The sequence below is a fragment of the Camarhynchus parvulus genome, chromosome 4, assembly GCF_901933205.1.
Source record: "Camarhynchus parvulus chromosome 4, STF_HiC, whole genome shotgun sequence".
NCBI classification, from domain to species: Eukaryota; Metazoa; Chordata; class Aves; order Passeriformes; family Thraupidae; genus Camarhynchus; species Camarhynchus parvulus.
In genome coordinates this window covers 32,159,477-32,180,159 of record NC_044574.1, presented here as the reverse complement: position 1 = coordinate 32,180,159, position 20,683 = coordinate 32,159,477, and the positions used below count along the sequence as shown (strand labels likewise).

At 40.2% G+C, this 20,683-nt stretch overlaps 2 protein-coding genes across 2 annotated transcripts in view; one reads left to right on the top strand and one right to left on the bottom strand.

The window, feature by feature from the left end:
* Nucleotides 1-10,114: 10,114 nt before the first annotated feature.
* On the top strand, nt 10,115-12,650 carry SLC25A4 (solute carrier family 25 member 4). The gene is made up of 4 exons (XM_030947316.1): nt 10,115-10,316; nt 10,562-11,048; nt 11,341-11,481; nt 11,819-12,650. Exons 1-4 carry the CDS (start codon nt 10,206-10,208, stop codon nt 11,974-11,976), a joined length of 897 nt encoding a protein of 298 aa, XP_030803176.1. The 5' UTR covers nt 10,115-10,205; the 3' UTR covers nt 11,977-12,650.
* Nucleotides 12,651-14,796: 2,146 nt separating this feature from the next.
* Nucleotides 14,797-20,683, bottom strand: part of CFAP97 (cilia and flagella associated protein 97) — a 28,940-nt gene continuing 23,053 nt past the window's right edge. Inside the window, exons 5-6 of the mRNA XM_030948033.1 lie at nt 17,389-17,539; nt 14,797-16,702 (exon numbers count right to left, since the gene is read on the bottom strand). Coding sequence (XP_030803893.1) covers nt 16,575-16,702; nt 17,389-17,539 — 279 coding nt within the window. The 3' untranslated portion in view covers nt 14,797-16,574. The remainder of the gene's footprint in view (nt 16,703-17,388; nt 17,540-20,683) is intronic.

The window sequence follows — 20,683 nt, the reverse complement described above, 5'->3', positions numbered from 1 at the left end:
ATATATATATTCAGAACACCCCCTGTCTTCTATCCCTTTATACCAGTCTGGGAAATAGAAACTAGCTCAATCTCAACTTTTTCCATTACTGTATATTACTACAAAGGAAAAGAAATTAAATGGAGCAATAGGACAATTCCTTTTACAGTGTTAAACTGCAAGCCAATTTCACAGCATATATTCATTCATACCTACCTATAACTGTACATACATATATACCAATTTGAAATAATACAGCAACATTTAAGAATGTATCGTAATACAGTATCTTCACTCATTCCTTAAGATTTATAAGGAAGTAGTAAACTGAATTCCCAGTGAATCAGAAACTGGCAGTCATTCTCCAGGAAAGAATGAAATACAGATAGTTTTTTTTTAATCAAGCTGAGGTAATATACCACATAATCTAATTGTTTCCTGACTTCTGCTTTTGTCCCCATAATTTGTTCCCTTTCATATCCTGTATATCAGCTCAAGTGGAAAAATTCAAATTCAAAGGAAGTTTTGGACATGGGACTCAAGGTAGATTTTTTCCACAGCGAGTTCTGAAGCATTGGAATATCCCATGAAGGGACATGAGTTTTTATGCCACAAAAACCATAAACTCTGGCATCTAAAGACTTTCTCACTCAGTTTTCTCACTCTTTAGCAGGGCAGTTGTCATCTTCAATATCAGCATCCCACTTGCTGGGATTCTGGCTTTTCAGCACACCTTTTTTTTTCTTCCTGCATTTTAATAATGTGTGGCATGGAACTGACCTTAATTATTTGCCATTTTCTTGCAAAATATAGAAAGATTAATATTTCAATTTATTAAAAAACATGTCTGGCATTGTAATCAATACAATTTCAATTATAACACCAAAGTAATTGCGGTCTAGTCAACCAAAAACTTGATGATTCATTTGCTAAGTAATACAATTTATTTATTTCTCACTTACTTGAAAATAAGCTTGAAATTCTATTAAAACTATTGTGCTAATAGCTATTGCAAGTATGTGTAAGAATTACATCTACATTTAATGCATGTTTTTTCTATACTATAAAAATATTATTACCTTGTTTTTCTATTGCAGTGCAATTATCAGATCTTGTGAAAAGCTGTGATTCCATTAAATACATGCTGCTGCCAGAAATCATTTCAGTTTTTCCTACAACATATGAAAATAATATTACTGTGAAAATTATAAACTATTATGAACAATTTCACAGAAGAAAGACTAGTCTAGAGTAAAATCACAGCATGAGAAACTTTACAAAATATGTGAAAATGAAGAGGTAACGATTGAACAAGGGCTAACAATATTGACACTTTTATTAAAAACAAAATTATTTTATTATAACCAGATGTATTGTCAGAAATAGCAGATGGAAAACAAATCACTTAAATAATTTAACAATTCAAATCTGTCTGCCTGAAACAATGCTTTTAAAAATACCTAGAACAGTAAAATCACACACAGAAACAACTTAGAAAAGAGAAAACAGAAGATTAACAAAACAAACATAAGATCAACTTCAATAATTTTAGATACTCCAAAAAAACTGCAACATGAAGGATGATAAAAAGATGTATTGCAAAGAGCAAAGACCAAATTGAATTGAATAGAGCAAAGACTTGCATTATGCCATTAAGATTTATACTAAGACAATATTTAGAAGAATAAGCTTGAACAAAATAGAAAATAAAACTCTACTTAAAATGCTACATGAGATTTCCTCATATAATCTGACTTGCACCAATGTTGTATGAATGATTTAAAATGCTAATTACTGGTTTATGTGGATCTAAGAAGAAAGACCAAGTCCCTGCAACTCTAAGAAGAGGCAGGCAATTGAAAACCACGCAAGAGTCACTAGAACTATGGAAAGCTGAACACAAGAGTCATCACACAGGGGATTGCATGAATGGTGTAAAGAATGTTGCACTACACAAAGAGGGCTGGGTGTCACACTAGACATTTTTCCAACCCAGGAGGTTTTCTGAAGAAGAGCATGTTGTAAACTTCAGGTCAGAAAAGTCTATATTCATACTTTCACTTTTTAATGGCTTCATTTTGCCAATCTCTGAAAACTAATCAGACCCATTTCTAGGTCGTGGAACTTAAGCAGGTGCATCTGAAGTCTACATTCACACAACCCAGCATTTCTCCAGTGTGGAAACAAACATTTTAAAAAACCCCACTAGGTAAGTAGGAGAACTTGGTGAAGAACTTTATTTCCTGATCAGGACATAAAACACATTTGAAATGTCACTGCTAAGATGTGTTACTCACTAGCAGCAAGAGAAAATTGTGTCCTACGGAAAATACAGAGGGCTTCAGCCATAGCTTGGCTTTGCTGTGATCACACACCTGCCCAGGTACTGCTGATACTGTTGGCAGCTGTCACACCTTCCAACAGATCTGGTGAACACCATGACAAGCATATCCCTGGCAATGAACTGGAATGTGCAGAAAAGCAAAGCACAATGCTACTTATCTCTTAGCACAACTCCTATCTCAGGAAAATAAGACAAAAAATGATGGCAAATAGAATATTTCAAGGTAGCAAGAAGGAAAATGAAGATTCAAGTATCTGTCAAACATAAGACCCTTAAATCTATCAAAATTAAGACCCTAGAAGTATACACTTTTCTTGAGATGCAAGCCTTGCCCTGAAGGTCACAGTTTTTGCACGGAACACAACACTCTCCAGATCTCATTTCTTCCATGCAAAATTACTTAAACTAGAATTTTAAAAAATAATGAATATATAAATATCAGAGATCTTCTCAGCATGCATTTTTTTCCTGGAAGCACTAAACCTGAAAATCACTGAATCCAAGAAGGGATATACATTACACCATGTAAAGAAACATGTTTGGAAATTACTAAAGAAATTCTTTTCTGCAGAGATCTACATCAAAATAAAAGTACAACATTCCTTTCAGCTGCAAAGTAAGCTTTAAAATTTTGCTTTATGCTTGTTTTGAGTAAGTTTTAATGGTATTATTGGAACAAATATAATCTTGACTTTTAATATAATGGCATGTGCAAAAGAGATCTGGCAAAACTTGAAAGTTCTATTCATGCCTTGCTCTAGCTCACACTGACAAAATGACCTTGAGAAAGTCACTTCAATGTTCTTTGTCTTTTCTTCCAAAATGGAGTCTGAGCATAATGAGTTATGCTTTATATCAAAATATATTTCCCAAAGAAGAGGAAGTAAATAGTAAATTAACTATTATGGAGTCTAACAAGTCATTAATTTGCTCATATACATGGCTTGCAAACTGTCCACAATACCTCTATTTTATGAGTTTACCAAAATCTGTAATGTGTACTGTTATGTTTATGTCATGACTGCATTAATAATCAATTAACAGATATTCTAGAGTACTGTAAATGGTTATGGCTGCATGTATAACCATTAATTATCCACTGAAATGCACATCCATGAAATAAAAGATTATTTTTGTTCTCAAGGTATGTTGAGACCTATAAGGAAAATCCACCGGAGTTCTGAATCTTAGCAAAACTGTTATTGTGTCTGCAGCATACCAAGTGTTTACTGTACAGTGTTTACAGGTAGGTCATGTTTAACCAACCTGGTCACCTTTTATGACCAGGTAACCCGCCTAGTGGATGCAGGAAAGGCTGTAGATGTTGTTTATTTGGATTCCAGCAAGGCCTTTGACACTGTCTCCCACAGCATACTCCTAGACAAGCTGGCAGCCCATGGCTTGGACAGGAGCACTCTTTGCTGGATTAGGAACTGGCTGCATGGCCGGGCCCAGAGAGTGGTGGTGAATGGTGCTGCATCCAGCTGGCGGCCAGTCACCAGTGGTGCCCCTCAGGGTTCTGTGCTGGGGCCAGTTCTGTTTAATATTTTTATTGATGACATGGATGAGGGTTTAGAGTCTTTCATTAGCAAATTTGCAGATGACACCAAGCTGGGAGCATGTGTCGATCTATTAGGGGGACAGAGGGCTTTGCAGAGGGACTTGGAACGGTTGGATGGACGGGCAGAATCTAATGGGATGAAGTTCAATAAGTCCAAGTGCCGAGTCCTGCACTTTGGCCACAATAACCCCTTGCAACGTTACAGACTGGGGATGGTGTGGCTGGACAGTGCTCAGGTGGAAAGGGACCTGGGGGTGCTGGTTGACAGCCGGCTGAACATGAGCCAGCAGTGTGCCCAGGTGGCCAAGAAGGCCAATGGCATCCTGGCCAGTATCAGGAATGGTGTGGCCAGCAGGAGCAGGGAGGTCATTCTTCCCCTGTACTCGGCACTGGTGAGGCCACACCTTGAGTATTGCGTCCAATTCTGGGCCCCTCAGTTTAGGAAGGACGTTGAGATGCTTGAGCGTGTCCAAAGAAGAGCAATGAGGCTGGTGAGGGGCTTGGAACACAAGCTGTATGAAGAACGACTGAGGGAGCTGGGGTTGTTCAGCCTGGAGAAAAGGAGACTCAGAGGTGACCTTATCACTCTCTTCAACTTCCTCAAGGGTGGCTGTGGTGAGCTGGAGGTTGGTCTCTTTCTCCAGGCAGCAACAGACAGAACAAGAGGACACAGTCTCAAACTGCGCCAAGGGAGATACAGACTAGAATTAAGGAGGAAGTTTTTCACAGAAAGAGTGATCAAATACTGGAATCATCTACCCAGGGAGGTGGTGGAGCCACCATCCCTCGATGTGTTTAAAAAAAGACTGGATCTGGCACTTGGTGCCATGATCTAGCTGAGGTGTTAGAAGATGGGTTGGACTCGATGATCTTAAAGGTCTCTTCCAACCTAGAAATTCTGTGATTCTGTGACACAGTCCTATAGAAAAGTGAAATTAATTTCAGTGTAAAGACTGTGATTGCAATTCTTCAAACAACTGGAGTAGCAGAAATTAGTGCTTGTCTGGTTTGAGTACTAGATAGTTTCTGGTTTAGTTCTGTTGTTCTAAGGATCTGAAACCTGTGTGAAATAAACAAATCTCTGATGAGGAACCAAATCCTGCAGTATTGGTGCTTGATTTGTTTCCCTTCTCCCTGGTTCCTCACACCCCACTCTTTACAGTGATCCTTGCCCTCTCCAGCACCTCAGAGTGGCCACTAGTGAAGCCAATGAAGCACTGAAAATTGAAAAAATATAATAATCTTAGGTAAGTTGCCTTCTCCAGGGCAATTTTTGATGTGGTAGAAGACATTCAGTTAACACACACACTTCCATTATTAGTTCAGTCAGGAGAGAATGTCAAAAGTGTAACATGCCTGGCCACACACACGCACAAGAGGAAACCAGTCACTGCAGACTAGGGAGACTCTGTGTATCTTGCTTAACCTTGCTTGTGGGCTATTTCTCCACATCTCTCATGTGCTCTCTTGCTGCAACTTACTTCTGTACTCCTCTAGTTTTCCCTCCCCACCTAGCCTGGTTTCCTCTCTCCCTTTTTATTCCTTCAGCTGCTGCTTCTTGTTTCTTAAACAATCTACCTGAGGCAATGAGCCCTACCCCTTACTCTGCCTCCTTGGTGCTATTTTCCACACCTACACCTCTCTATTCCCACTCTCAAGACTTTACCATTGCTCAATTGGCCCTTCTTGTATTCCTATTTATCCTTCTGCCTGCTCCACTCCCCTTTCTTCTCCTCACTTGCTGCAGCAGGGAGATCCACGTTAAATACTTCCCACACACTTGTTAAATCCCAGCATCCACACATTCTGGCTGCCCTTGCCTGACTCTCTGCAGATCCAATCTTTCACAGAGACCTCCATTCTCTCCATCCCATCCCACCCCTTACTCTCACAGTGAAGCCACCCTCACCATCCCCATCACATTTTGTCTGCTTTTGAGCAATATCTCAGCTCCTTTCCCCTCTGAAGAACTGGCAGCCAGTCAGCCAGCTCCTCCTGATCAGCCTTCTGTGATTTCAACTGACTTTCTTCCCTTCTTCACAATTTCTCACACTCATCCTCAGGAAGCTTCCAAGGGTCATGCTGATGTCCTTGGTGGCACTCTGTAGCAGTCACCTGTACGTCTCCTTGCCTTGGCCCACTCATTTCCCCTGCACCTCTCACTCAGTGTTCTGCTCCCTGAAAGAGCCATTCTTTTGACATGGTCTGCAGCAAGAATTGCTTTTCCCCTGACCTCTGTTATCCCATGCTTCCTCTCTGTTCTTTTCCCTTGGCTGCCACGTCCTTCCTCATATCCTCTCACTTGCTCTTGCCATTGTTGTCATCTCATCAGATTCAGAATATCCCATCCAATCTCAGCCCACTTTCTCCTTCTTTATCTTTCTTATCTAGCATAAATTGATTGTAGATTTGCTGTTTCTTACTCTTCACTCCTATCTCGTGAATTATGAAATATGATTGCCAAACACATAACTCAGTCTGCCCAGCTTCAAATTCCTGGCTGATCTGTGATCAGGTTTACTTCATCCACAACCATTTAATTGTCTCCCCTTCCAGTTGTACCATCCCCATAAATTTTCTTCCTACTTTTCCAAGTTAAATTAAGCACTTTTCAAGTGCTCTCTTTCTGAATATCTACTGCACAAATCCTTGCCAAAGGAAATATTAATATGCTCACTTCCTACAAGTTTATTCCTTGTGTCACAGGTTGGGTATTTTTTCCCTCCTACTTCTATGTCCCATGCTTGTCCTGTTACAACAGTACTCCTGGTCCATTTCATATTAATTTTTATTCACTTCCTCGGTTTTCTTCCGAAATGTTGACCCTCCTCCAACTCCTCATCCTCACATTACAGACATGCTCTAATAAACAAACACACCTTATGTTGACTCTTACTGCTATTTCCAGTACTAACACTTCTCAATGTGCTGCTTACACTTACTGTCCAATTTTCCCTCTCTCCAGCTCAACATAACTCCTAAGACAGGTAACAACAACACCGAGATAAAATAACTCTTACTAATACCTGCCCAAAACAAACTCAAAGCTCACACTACTTTGTCCTTCTTGATCATCTTTGTCATCAGCAACCTCATCATTTCTCTTCAACTCTAATCCTCAATTAGCTCTGTTCTGGCTCTCTTACTCTCCTCTTTCTGACTTCAAATACGCATCAATCCTAAAAATGAGAACTTACCACAACTCTACAAATCATTCCTGAAAAAACCAACACATTTCTTCTTGGCATTTTCCCAATACACTGTCTACTCACCTCTGTCTAGGCTGGGGGTCAGGACACTCTGAGTGATTCCTTGTGCTCCCCCTTGTGTCTGCCATCAAGCTTGGACTGCTGACTTTTGATGAAAAGCTTTTTATTTTGTGTCTGGCCTAGCCTCAGTGCCAAGGTTTCCAGTGTCTTGGATATGTAAGTAAACAAGAGTATGCACTACTTTGGATAAGTTGATCTCCTGTAATATTTCAAGCTGACTATTCACACACCAAAGCACAATGCAGTCAGTCACTAATCTCTCTCAAAAATGTAGATCTAGGTTATTTTTAGCTCAGAATTGTTAAGAACAAAATGCAGTGTCTTTATGCTATGTCAGCATTGCAGAGCACCCACAAGCTCAGCCTAGAAAAAAAAATAATCCATCCAGAGCTGCAAAGATCTAAGAAGATGAAGCTTGAAAGACTGCTTTCAATAATTCAGAGAGATTGCATTTCCAGAACTGTTTTAACCACTTCTCTAGGAAGGTATCAGAATACTGAATAACACCAACTAACTGTATGAAAACCAAAGGTTCTTTAGCTTTTTTCAATGACATTTCCAGCTAGTTCTGGAAATGCTTATGCTGAAGGTAGAGTTAGCAGTAAATTCCTTACAGGATATGTTTGAACTTCTATACTAAGTAGCAAACTGCCCCTCATCATCATATATAGGAAAGATCCAAATCAGGCATTTAGACCAAAAATCAAACAAATTAAGAATAACTCTCAAAGTAGCCAACACATGTCCTGGTCCAGCCCTGCTTTTGTTAAAACTATTTGGAAGCAAAGTCTTGCCTGGAAATAGATATGTGGGCTCAGAGAAGGGAGAGCAGAAGCAGAAAAAGTAGCAACTCACTTGCTATGCAGTCCTTTCTTTAAATACTGGCAGTTATGGGTAAACAATATTACTGCTACAGAAATATCAGATGAAACAATCTCTGTGGATGTGATGATGATACCCAAGAATAATTTCAAAAACTAACTAGAATTCTTGTGATAATGACTTTATTAAAATGTCATTTTAAAAGCCCCAACAATTTAAATAACCTAAAAAATTATTAAAACCCCCCACCAATCTAAATCAAAGATGGTGAGGAAGGGGCTGGCAAACAATCCTTTCAGGCTAGACTCCCACTCCAGGCTTGCTTCAGACCCCCCACTGCCTTTCCTCCCCAGCAGCATCCCACCACCACTCTCCCATCCCCCACTCACCATACCCCAGTCAGCAGGGTTGACACCTGAGTGCACACCCTGAGGAGACCTTATCAGTCTGGGTAGTCAGGCAGCAGCTGTGAGCATCACTGTCTCAGGGGTCTGTGTGCAACCAGCAGCAGAAGCCTCGAAATGTTAAAGGGGTGTTTGCTTTCCTGTGAAAAGAGGAGACACCAGACCTGGTGAGTGAAGTATGGAGGAAAAAAAAAGAAAGGTCAAAGGTAGCAGGCAGCCACATGTGCAAAATAAAACTCCCTACAACTCAGCCTAATTCTAGGGATCCTCTATGCTTCCCCTATGCACCTGCTTGGTCCTTGCTTGGGGAAATATCTCTTGGGAGGGGTGGGGAGGGCTCTCTTCCCCTTTCTTAGATTCTGAGGAAAGAATCTCAGGAGGCCAAGGTACAAAGGGTGCCTCTGGAAATCACAGCTGGCATCCAATTCTCACACTTGAGGCTCATCAGAAGAGACGTCAGCAGACCTAAGAGCACCAGAGAGCAAGAGAGATGGAGGAGCAAATGAACCATCCCATTGACTCATGCTAACAAACCCATTGGTGAGAAGAGATGCACTGCCCTGTAAAGAATGTCTTTTTGTGGAACAGCCAAGATTTTAGCATCTACATTAAGATGAATTCTATTTTCATTACTGATACCATATTACCAAATCAAAGAAGACCCTTAGAAGTTCCTTGGTATAACATTTTTCTATTTGATTAGTTCTGTAGGGCAAACTCCTTGGTATGCATCTATACTTTCCTGCATTGCCTTTTACATAACTATTCCACACAACTAAGTCACTCAACAATTAATCATAAGCTCCTGTTTTCTTATGGGAGTCAGCCAGAAAGAACAGATGAGAAACAGATAAGGATGAGAAACTAATGGGGGAGTAATTTCATCTTCAGTTGAGACCCAAACATTTTTCTAAGGACCAGATGCTGCATAAAGGCAGAGCTTCACTACACCCTTTACTCTTCTTTCACACTTGGTGCCAGTCAAGCAACTTCAGCCTGCCTGGGCATGTGCTTCCCAGTCTCCTCCCTTCCCTCCCTCTCCCTCTCTCTCTGAAGAGGGGATTAACCGTGGGTCTTGCGAGGGTCTGACCTTGCAGGGGTGAAAAGAGGGTGTAATGCACAAAGGCACGCGGTCTCCTCCTCGGGAAAGCCGAGGCCCAGAGCATGCTGGGGTATTTAAAGACCTCGCTGCCTGCAAGTTCCACACAGGGCGTACAGCACGAAGCGGCTCTCTGGCCTCGACTCAAGAGAGGTGCAGCCCAGTCCTGGTCACTGATGCCTATGAACACAGCACCGCCTTCCAGGCTGGCAGTGCATCCTTGGGCGCTTTGCTGTTGGGTACGACACCCATGGCGCCCTTCTCTGAGGGAATCCAGGCCCATGAGGGCAAGGCTTAAAGCACTCTCAGACCGCTCCGGGCAGGCTTTCAGCCCTCAGCGCTGCCTCTCGCCTGCACGGAACGGTTAACACGGCCTGAAGCGCTCCTGCCAGCTCCCCATCTCTCCTCCGGTGCCTCCCGGGAGCTATAAATACAGCGGGCACATGCTCTGACACCGCGTTCCCGAGCAGGCACCAGATAACTTTAATTTGCCCTTTAAACGTCCCGGGCCCCGCGTCCCTCGCGGCCGCCGCTCGGGGGAGCATGGCGGGGCGGGCCCGGCGGGCCGCAGCCAATGGCCGCCGCCCGGGGGGGCGCCTCCTCCTATCGCGAGAGGCCGCGGGCTATAAGCGGGGTGGCGCGGGCGGCGGGGACATTTGTCCGGCGGGGTGGGGAAGTGTCCGCTCGTTGCCTCTCTCCGGGCGGGGCTGTCGGACCGGCTCGCGGCATGGGTGACCAAGCACTCAGCTTCGTCAAGGACTTTCTGGCCGGCGGGATCGCCGCCGCGGTCTCCAAGACGGCTGTCGCCCCCATCGAGAGAGTGAAGTTGCTGCTGCAGGTGAGGGGGCGACGGGGGACGGCGGTGCCGCGCCGCAGGTGGTGCCGGCTCGGCGGGCGCTGCCCGGCGTGACTAAATATGGGAAGGAGCTCGGCCGGCTCCGGTTACGCGGGAGCTGCCCGGGACATTCAGCACCGCCTGGCGGCGCCGGGAGCAGGGCCGGCCCCGTCCGTGCCCTTCAGCGTGCGGGGTCACCCTGCGGTGCCCGTCTCTCACCGTGCCGTCCTCCTCCTTCCTCTCCGCAGGTCCAGCATGCCAGCAAACAGATCACGGCCGATAAGCAGTACAAGGGCATCGTGGACTGCATAGTCCGCATCCCCAAGGAGCAGGGCATCGCCTCCTTCTGGAGAGGCAACTTGGCCAATGTCATCCGGTACTTCCCCACCCAGGCCCTTAACTTCGCCTTCAAGGACAAGTACAAGCAGATCTTCCTGGGCGGAGTGGACAAGCACAAGCAGTTCTGGCGCTACTTCGCGGGAAACCTTGCGTCCGGGGGTGCCGCGGGAGCCACCTCCCTCTGCTTCGTCTACCCGCTGGATTTTGCCAGGACCCGGCTGGCGGCTGATGTGGGCAAAGGAGCCACTGAGAGGGAGTTCTCTGGCCTGGGCGACTGCATTGTCAAGATCTTTAAGTCTGATGGCTTGAAGGGCTTGTACCAAGGATTTAGTGTGTCTGTCCAGGGCATCATCATCTACAGAGCAGCCTATTTTGGGGTATACGATACGGCCAAGGGTAAGAAGTGCATGGAGGAGTCACTGCAAGGGAAGATCCATTCAGTAAAGGCACTCTAGGGCACTTAGCAATACAAGGACAAGGAGGGCTTGGCTCAGCACCAGTTGAGTGCGGTGCTAGAAATGTGCACAGGTGTTTCTGACATGCATTGCTGCCTCCTTCTGCTTGCTGCTCTGAAATGCCTTGGGTTTGGATTGACTCCGGGGTTGGTGGGTGATTATTACTTCCACAGCCATGTTTCCCACCGCCCTTTCCCTCTGTACTGATTCTGTTCATTTGTTCTTGATGACAGGTATGTTGCCTGATCCAAAGAATGTGCACATTATAGTGAGCTGGATGATTGCCCAGAGTGTCACTGCAGTGGCAGGGCTGGTTTCTTATCCTTTTGATACTGTTCGACGTAGGATGATGATGCAGTCTGGCCGAAAGGGAGGTAAGAATAAGTGCTTCTCTGGTTCTGGCTGCAGAAAGTTTCTCTTCATCAGGATAAGAGATACTGGGTATTTTTTTGTCTTATGGAAAATTAACAACCTTCTCATTGGAGTCTTTAAAAAAATCTATGGGGAACATATTGATGGTTATTTCTATCATGTTGATCCCAAGGACTGAGAAATTACTTCATTTCCTATGGAGAATTAATTTTCCTTAATTGATTACTAAATTTTAAATCCTCGCTGTACTTTGCTTATTCCTTGTTTTAGAGATACAACAGTTGAAACATACTTGCCGTATAACTTCAAGCCTTGTAACCTTTATGTTTGTTTCCACAGCTGATATTATGTATAAGGGCACAATTGACTGCTGGAGGAAGATAGCTAAAGACGAAGGATCCAAAGCGTTCTTCAAGGGTGCCTGGTCGAATGTGTTGAGAGGCATGGGCGGAGCTTTTGTATTAGTACTTTATGATGAAATCAAGAAGTATGTCTAAGACATAACATCATAATGCAGTAGTTCAATTGTTCTCAATCAACTTTTTTAAAAATATGAACTTGTGATGTAATGGACAACAAAATATTTCCTAGGGAAACAGAATAAAATTTGAGTAATGTATGTGGCAGAGATAAGGACACATTAATTTAAAAATTGTTCACAACATCACAGTTACATTTTCTATGAGAATTCCTCCACCATTTGTATTGGAACCTGTGTATATATTCAAAATGCAGGTAATAGATTTTGTCTAAAGACAAAATATAAGTGATCTATACCTAGTCTAAAATCTAATATTGTGAATTCTTAATAGATTGTCATAAATATTTATTATACTAATTAATGTCTCTAGCTACCCAACACTGTGAAAACATGACTTTAAATCATGTTTTCTTCTAAAGCTCTATTTTTTAATATATTATTGAGTGAAAAGTATGTCTGAAATCACAAACTATACTAAAGCACTAGGCTGAGTTCTTAACTGTAGCCTCTTCCCTGACAAACTATACAGTAATATGCTTGAAACTGTAATCTGATTTTTCAGACATACTTTGTAAAATATGGAAATACAGCATTTCAGAAATTCCCTGTATTGTCACAAAGGAAAAAGTTGTCTGCTCTGATGTTCAATTGAACTAAAACTGAAATGAAATAAATTAATATATTAATGAACTTTTTCCTGTTGTTTTCAGTACACTGAACACATTACAAGCATGTCCTCCAAGGTGATGTGCTAATCAGGACACTGTTAGTGGCTGTCTCTTGAAAGTTTTTTCAACACAACTTTAGTAGGTGAAGTTATTGAGGTTATTGATAATTCTGCAACTGCAAAACCAAGTCGATTCAGTTTAAAGGTACTGCAACCAGAGATCTTAGAGATAAGCTTCCACCTAGTTTTAGCTGCTTGTATAATATGTTCATATTACCCTTAACTTTGAAGCATCTCAATGAATAGTGAAGTCATTACTGCTTAATTTACTTGAAAAATTATTTTAGAATTGAATATTCAAAAGTTATTTTAATAACTACACATTGAACCATTATGAGCACGTTGCACTATTAATTACCAGTGAGATCAGAACATACTTAATACACTTCTTAAACTTTAGATGCTGCAGGGTTGTGAATGCATGGAAGAACAGGCTCTCATTGGGCAAAGGAGGGAAAATGAGGTGTGGCCATTGCAGTTGTTCAGTTAGACTACATATAGACAAGCGTTTGCTATGTATCCACCTAGGACAAAAACCACAGAATCAGAGCATAGTTTATGTTGGAAGAGACCTTAGAGTCCATCTATATCTAAACCCCTTGTCATGGGCAGGGACACTGTCTGCTAGGCTCAGTTCCTGGCCTTGGACACTTCCATCATTTGGGTGTCCACAACCTCTCTGGCCAATGTGGTAAGACTAAGCAAGTAATAATCAAATAAACTTTTATCTCACCTTCATCTTTTTCTCCTTCATATATATGGCTTACAGTTATCCTTTTCCTATATTTGAAACATTTGTCAGATACAGGTGAGTCCTAGCTCACTGTCACTGGGCATGAGAGGCTCTGGTTGTCTGCCACAGATTCAGAGCAGCAGCTCTCTTCTCCCTGAAGACAGGTACCAGCCACTAACCAGTGTCTGGAAGCAATATCTATCCACTTGAAAAAAAAAAGCATTTGGGAAATACTGGTCACTGGTCCAAAAAACAACAGACTGTTTTTAAATTAACCAAATACAGATTTTTTTTTTTTTTTTTGTCCCAGGACAAAACCTGGCGTGATAGTTTCATCTCCCTTTTTCATGGCTGCTCTCTTTAAATACTTGCTTTTCTAGATACGTGGTCTCTTTTCTTTCCCATAGTAAATAACCAAGGTTGCAATCTATCAAACCATAAGTTTATGAAGAAGACAACTAATGCGCTGGTTTTCAAAGCACATTAGTTTTCCTTAAAAACTCTCCCAGTTTCTGCTCCTTCTCTTGTTTTTCCCTTTCCTCTGCACTTGCCTCATGGCTCCTTATAAGAAGCTTGCTAACACAATCCAGCTATCCAGTTCTCACTTGGCTCACTGATAAGGCTGCAAGTGCCATTTGGATGTGCTAGGGAAGATCTCAGCTACAAAGAAACACTGTACTAGGCAGACATATAAAAATTTGGGGGAAACGTATATCTGAATAAGATTATTAAGAGGAAGCAAAGAAACTTCAAATAAGTGTAAGTGAAAGAAGTTACATCCCAGAGAAAAAGGCAAATAGAGAGACTAAGGACTATTTAAAAAGAGAGTAAGGAGTATCAATGCTGGAAAATGCCGTGGGGGTAAGAGAAAGTACATGAAATAAAGCATATGGGAAACACAGGTAAATGACTTGTTTCTGCTTAAAAGCCAACGCACAGTGTGGGAGATTGCAGGCAGTATTCTCCATAAAGATACCTGTGGTCAGAATTCAAAACTGTCAGAGAATTAATCATTCTTCTGAAAGCAGCTCTGCCCTGAGTCAGTGTCACTCAGCACAACAGTTGCTGAAATTGTAACCTAAAATGCAGCCATCAGCTCTGAGAGGTTGGAAATTAGAAGACTTTGCAGATGGTCTGCAATTTCTACTTGAACTCCCATTGTCACAGTCAATTGATAATACTTCTTTTGTACCTTTGCAAGAGCTGCTCACAGGCAAACTAAAGCCAATGACAAAACCATTATTCCCTTATATCTAACACTTGAACAATGGACTACCTGCATTGTTCTGTTTTTTCTACTTACTAAGCTATTCAGCCTTTTTTGCACCTTAATACCAATTATAAACATCAACAAGAAGCCACTGCAAAGACAATTCATGTTAAATATTTTATTTCTTATGATTTACAAATGACATACAAAATTGACACTTTCATACCAAAGTTAAATAAGATGAAGCAATTAAAAGTAATCCATTGTGTGAGTTTCTTCACAGAAAAAAATTATAATATGAACATTCAGAAGTATTTAAACGGTTTCTCCGATATTCACATTGAAGGACAAAAATCTTTAAATAGAGAATAATTTTCATTAGCACAATAATAGAAATAAATACAGCAGCACTATACAAAGAAATTGTTAACAGTTCTTAACCATGAATAGTAATTGCAATACAAATCTGTTTGCCACAATGCTGCTTAAAGTTAAAAGTTCCAAGTATTGTCAAACAGCTAAATTTGATCTGCGGGTCACCAAGTGAAGCTCTGCCCAACTATCACAAGAACCAACTAAAAAGTGTGTTACAATGCAGAATACCTGAAAGCCTAAGCCCTCATGCAAGTACTAGCAAAGAATAATGCACTTTTCATGTCAAAGACCCAGCATTACCAAATACAGCTTTTTTTCGTTATCCATAATACAGCAATTTCCTTCCTGGGAAGGAGCTGGGGAAGCAAGCGAAGTTTCAGCAATATCCACAGATAGTGGCATCACAATTTGTACTCTTTATAAGGCTACAGTCGTACAAAACAAGCTCACTGAAAGTCTGCCTTTATGTATAGAAATAACCACACCACCTACTATTGTGATTACCAATACCATTAAATTTTACTCCTCTCGTAAATGGATGTTGCTATTGGAGCTTATCTGACATTACTACAAATATTAGATATGAACATGACATTTAAAACAGGTCAAGAAAAGTAACAACACTTTGTTTTCTATTGTCTTTTTTCCCCCTAAATCCTGGTTAGTAGTCACTCAAAATCAATGTTCAAGACATTTCCTGCAGCTCAAGTTTACATCTCTGCTCTGAGAAGAGCACACATCTGCAAAGCAGGGCCATGAACTATTTCCCTTACTTAACAGTATTCTCTAGTTTGAGAAGTAACCAGAACTTACTTGTTTACACTAAATCTGAAACTGCTTTTTACTTCAGTCTTTACCATTGTTCAGATAATATCAGATGTTTCTTTCCTACTTAAAGATCCCAGTATGTCTTCCAAAGTCCAGTACAACTTCCAAAATCCTTTGGATCTGGAAGAGACACAGCCTTGCATACCAAACACACTCCAGGTGCTGAACATTTAACAGTGGCAAAACATCATCTTCTGCACCTCAGTATTCTAGCTCACTACAGAGGAATACACAATCTGCTTTTTACCTCTTCATACTGCTGTTAAAGATTCTTTCAGTCACAAGAACATGACCCACAAAATTCAGAAGGCTCTTACATAAAGCCAGGATGTAAAGCAAGGACAATCCAGGAATTAAGCATATGCTTATAAGTGTAATGCATTATTTTAAAGTATTATTAATATTTTAAAAATTTTATTTACATTTTGCACCTCTAGTGCAGCAATTTTGTCCTTCCATGTTATGGATACAAATTCCACTTATGATCTGAGACCAACAGTTACATTTCTATTTAATGTGTCCATTTAAATACCTCCTTCTCTTTCGTAAGTTCTTCCTGTCACGGAAAACACTGACAGAAGTGTTTTATACCATTTTAAGACCATTTTACAAGCAATTACTCTAAATGCAATGCAGTTTATTCACTGAACAATGCAGAAAATATTTTTGCACATAGAATTTACAAAAGCACTAAAAATAGAAGTTTGAGTATCATCTCAGTACACAAGGCAAAGAACACAATTATAACCAAGCAGTACAAACATTAGTAGATTTAGGTCTCTGTAATGCCCCACTGGCTGAATCAGACGTGGGCTTTTCATTCCTCTGGCTCAGTGCACTTTGTACAGTGGATGATCTTGAAGTTCCTCCTGTTAACACACAAACACACAAAGGGAGAATGCTAATGCTCAACACAACAGAAAACTTCATGCTATGTTAGTACTGCAACACTCATTACCCTAGCTCTCAGAATAAACCAAATAAACCAAACCCAATCACAGGAAATTGAATACAACTGCAAAAGAGTTGATGATGAGTTGTTTACAAATGATCAGGAAAAAAATTCAAGCCTTTGGTTCTTAAACCTGAAACATATGGTTCTACTGAGACACACTGTCTACTTCCCATCTCACACACTGGATTTCTGAGAAAAACAAGGCTACTATCAGTAGATCTAAATTTTCTGAATGAGAATTTGAACATTCATTGATGTTATTTTGGGGTTTTTGGTTGGGTTTGTTTTTCCCTCCTTCTTCTTTCAATAAAGGGTACTGGCAAAATGAGCAACACTTTACTACAGGTATTCTTTTCTTCTTGAAAAGAGTATTGACGAGATAATTTATTAGAAATTTAGGATGGCAACAAAGCAATGCATATAGTAATCACTTGATGACTAGAAAAATAATTTTGATGACTTCCATTTGATAAACAATCAATCAATCTAAAGATGACAAAGATCATATTTGCTATTCTTAACAAGTAAGTATTTCACAATTCTGAATTACAAAAAGATATTGCAAAGAAATGCAATAATCTGCAACTTCAAAGTACTTACTTGGAGGACTAAGCTGGCTGAAAGGAGATCTAGCCCTTCTTAGAGAAGGTGAAGAACTCAGGTAGCTCATCTGGCGGTGATAGTCCCTCAGTTGTTCAGAACGCTTCATACCAGCTGTTGGTTTCACTGCTTCCAGTCTTTTTAGGAAAGCCTTAATATTGGAGAAAAATGTCATCAATAAAGAGAAAGAATGAACAAGATGCTGTAAAACAAACAGTCACAAATTGACTTTTATTTGAACAGCAAAAAGCCCCAAAATTTTTAGCAGTACACAACAGGAGCTCCTCCACTGGTGACCAACATAGGCTACTCAGGTATTCAGTTCTTTTCTCAGTGTTATGACACAAATTGTAACTATCCCTTGCACATCATCAGTCCTACTCTGAGTACATCTTTAGTACCTCACAGCTCTCTGTGCTCCATGGTGATATGAAACAATAAGTCTATTTGGTGACTATCACCAAAGGTAGTGAAGAAATGGGCTCCACTATTCTAATCCTGCCTTTGGTTATTCCTCCCTTCTAAATTTCTAGAAGAATGAGAAGTTTGGATTTCTTTTTAAATCTTTGCTTTGCAAACAGACCATTTTACATTGCTTTATATGAAGCCCAGACAGGATTACTGACCCCAGTTGTGTGAAACTAATTTCAAAAGGAAAGCACAAACATCTACAAGACTTCATTTTATCCATAATCTAATTTTAAGAGATTCTATTTGAAATTATTTATACAGACATAATTTCCTCTTGTTGAAATTAGCCCTGGAAATCATGTGGCAAGTGATGTATTGGAGTAACTACTCACACAGTATTTGAAAGATACAATTTCCTATTCTGCATAATTATTTCTACTTGAAACAGAACTTATTGTTTAAGACATTCCAATAATCTAAAGAAAGGACCTGATAAGAGGACAAATTGGGAAATACCCAGCTACATGCAACTTCCAATTAACAACTTCACATTTTTAATATATTGCACCTTTAGTGATTGTCTCACATAGATCTATTTATTTCCTCTTTTAAGTAATTTCAATTCATTTGATGGCTTGCAAACATTAGGCAATGACACAGCCTTTGCTGGTCTGGGTTGTGACATGCATCCTATCAACAAGAGAATGCAAACAGTGCTGACACAAAGTCTCCAAAGTACTAAAGGTAACTCTCTTTATAAGATGCATTGTCTAGATATATACTTGTATGGTCAAGAAACTATCACCATTAAACTGCACACTTAATCATGTACTGATTTTTTTTCTTTTTAATAAGAAAAAAATTTACAAGAAGTGACTTAGGAAATAGGATAGTATTCAACAGGATGCCAGTTGTCATTGTCCAACTATAATAGGAATCTACAAACTCTTGGTAGTTTATGCATGGGCACTGGAAACTGCACAGAGTGCACAAGAGAGAAAGGACAAGTGACTTTGGCTCAGATGTAACATGTCACAAGTGCTAGCATCAAGTGCCAGCCAGTTCATGGTAAGCAGGAATACCTAAGTAAGCAAAAGTCAAAGGAAGGACTTCAGCTAGAAATAGCTCTTCACTAAAGCCAGTTACAGAACATGAAATGGTAGACTTGTCTCTAAAAGTTATAGCCAGCATTTTTCTCACAACTTCATCCACATCTCCTCATACAGCTATATATGTTTAGACTTGCAGAGATCACTTATTTTACCTTCAGTATTAAAAATGGAAGCTCTCAATACAATCAGTTCCATCACAAATAGATCAGGTAAACTGTAGAAGTGACTTTCCTGTGAGAGACGAGCATGTTTCAAGTCTGCACTCAATTGTAACAGCCTCACAGAATTTGCATACCTTAACACAGCAGTAATTTCAAGCTTGATTCTGAATACACTGGTTTTTATATATACATATATATATATATATATATATATATATGCCTACTTAATTCTAGTTTAAATAAAATTGTCTGCTTTTGCTTTTATGCCTGTATTTTGAAAAGTATTGAGTTGCCATTAATAAAGGGGGAAAAAAATGAGCTACAGAAAAAGCAGCTACAGATTCTGTGGTGCAGCAGTGTCGGAAGGAAAGCTTTTCTACAGAATGAGAAAAGAGCTCCTGTGGTTCCCTTGCCTTCTGCTGTGAATTGTACCAAGGGCACGTTAACGTCCATGCTATTTTCAGTTGTGAATTTTGCTGTTTGGAAAACAGCCTGCTGCAGGCAGAAATGGATGCATCGGCACACTGAAACGGCAGCCCTGACCTACTGAATCTGTAACCTGGAACTTGTCTGGTTCTTATGGTTTTATACCAACCCTACAATCTTGAGGTTCTTATCTGAGGAGTACCTTGAGCAAATGTTGTTTTTCAGCCATATATACAAAGCTAGTAATTCTTTATGTTCTCCTTTTGAGAAACAAATTGAAGAAAGCTGACACTTCCCTTGTTCTCCTGAAGTACCAAATCTCTGGAGCCTTAATCCTGCATCACTGAAGTAAATAGGAATTTCATCATTGATCTCAACAATCAAAGAATCAGATTACAGAACATAACTCAGGTGTTTAGAACCAAATATATGTTCCAAATCAAATTTTATGGAACAAAAAGAAAAGAGGAACAGACACTAACAGCAAGAATGTTATTAGTTGCTCTAAATTACATTGTAGATGCTCAGAGCTCTTGATCCAAGCTCAAAACATACATAGTATTGCATCACTGATGACCTCTCATCTTGTCAAAAGACTTCCCTGGCTTATATTTCCTCCATCTTCTTTTACTTTAATACTGAGTTTACAGTAAAAGTAGAATATTAAAAACAGAAAAGTCACAGAATTTTATATAATATATATATCATATAGAATATTTAATAGAAGGTATGATTACCTTCTAGGAATGGGATAAGCCTTTATAAATCTAGGCATCTGGACACAGATTAGTATCTACAAAGATACTAAAATACATATTGTCAGTGATGGAAATGTCAGAAATGCCAACAATTTGGGAACAAAGAAACCCAACACAATTGAAAAACTGCTGCTATACAGTGAGTCAAAGGAAAATCTGCTAATTCAATTATGGACACATCAGGAGAGTACTGAAGGTAATTCTAAAGTTCTGTCTAAAATAAAAACAAAACCCCAAGCATAATTATTACAGACTCTTCTGCAGCTATGTTGAAAAAGGAAGGCAAAAAGCACTGAAAATGTAACACTCTTAACTGAGTTCAGAGAGAAGGTTAAAAATTTTACTTTTCCTTAGTTTACTTTTCTTTTTAAAAGTGTGAAGGCTTCAGTTTCACCTCCTGTGAATCCTAATCAGCTGACCAGAGTGC

Bases quoted from the DNA above. Each gene is read 5' to 3' on its own strand.
- SLC25A4 (XM_030947316.1), top strand. From the start codon at position 10,206: ATGGGTGACCAAGCACTCAGCTTCGTCAAGGACTTTCTGGCCGGCGGG. The intron at 10,317-10,561 runs GTGAGGGGGCGA...TCCTCTCCGCAG, and splicing joins GAGTGAAGTTGCTGCTGCAG to GTCCAGCATGCCAGCAAACA. The intron at 11,482-11,818 runs GTAAGAATAAGT...TTGTTTCCACAG, and splicing joins GCAGTCTGGCCGAAAGGGAG to CTGATATTATGTATAAGGGC.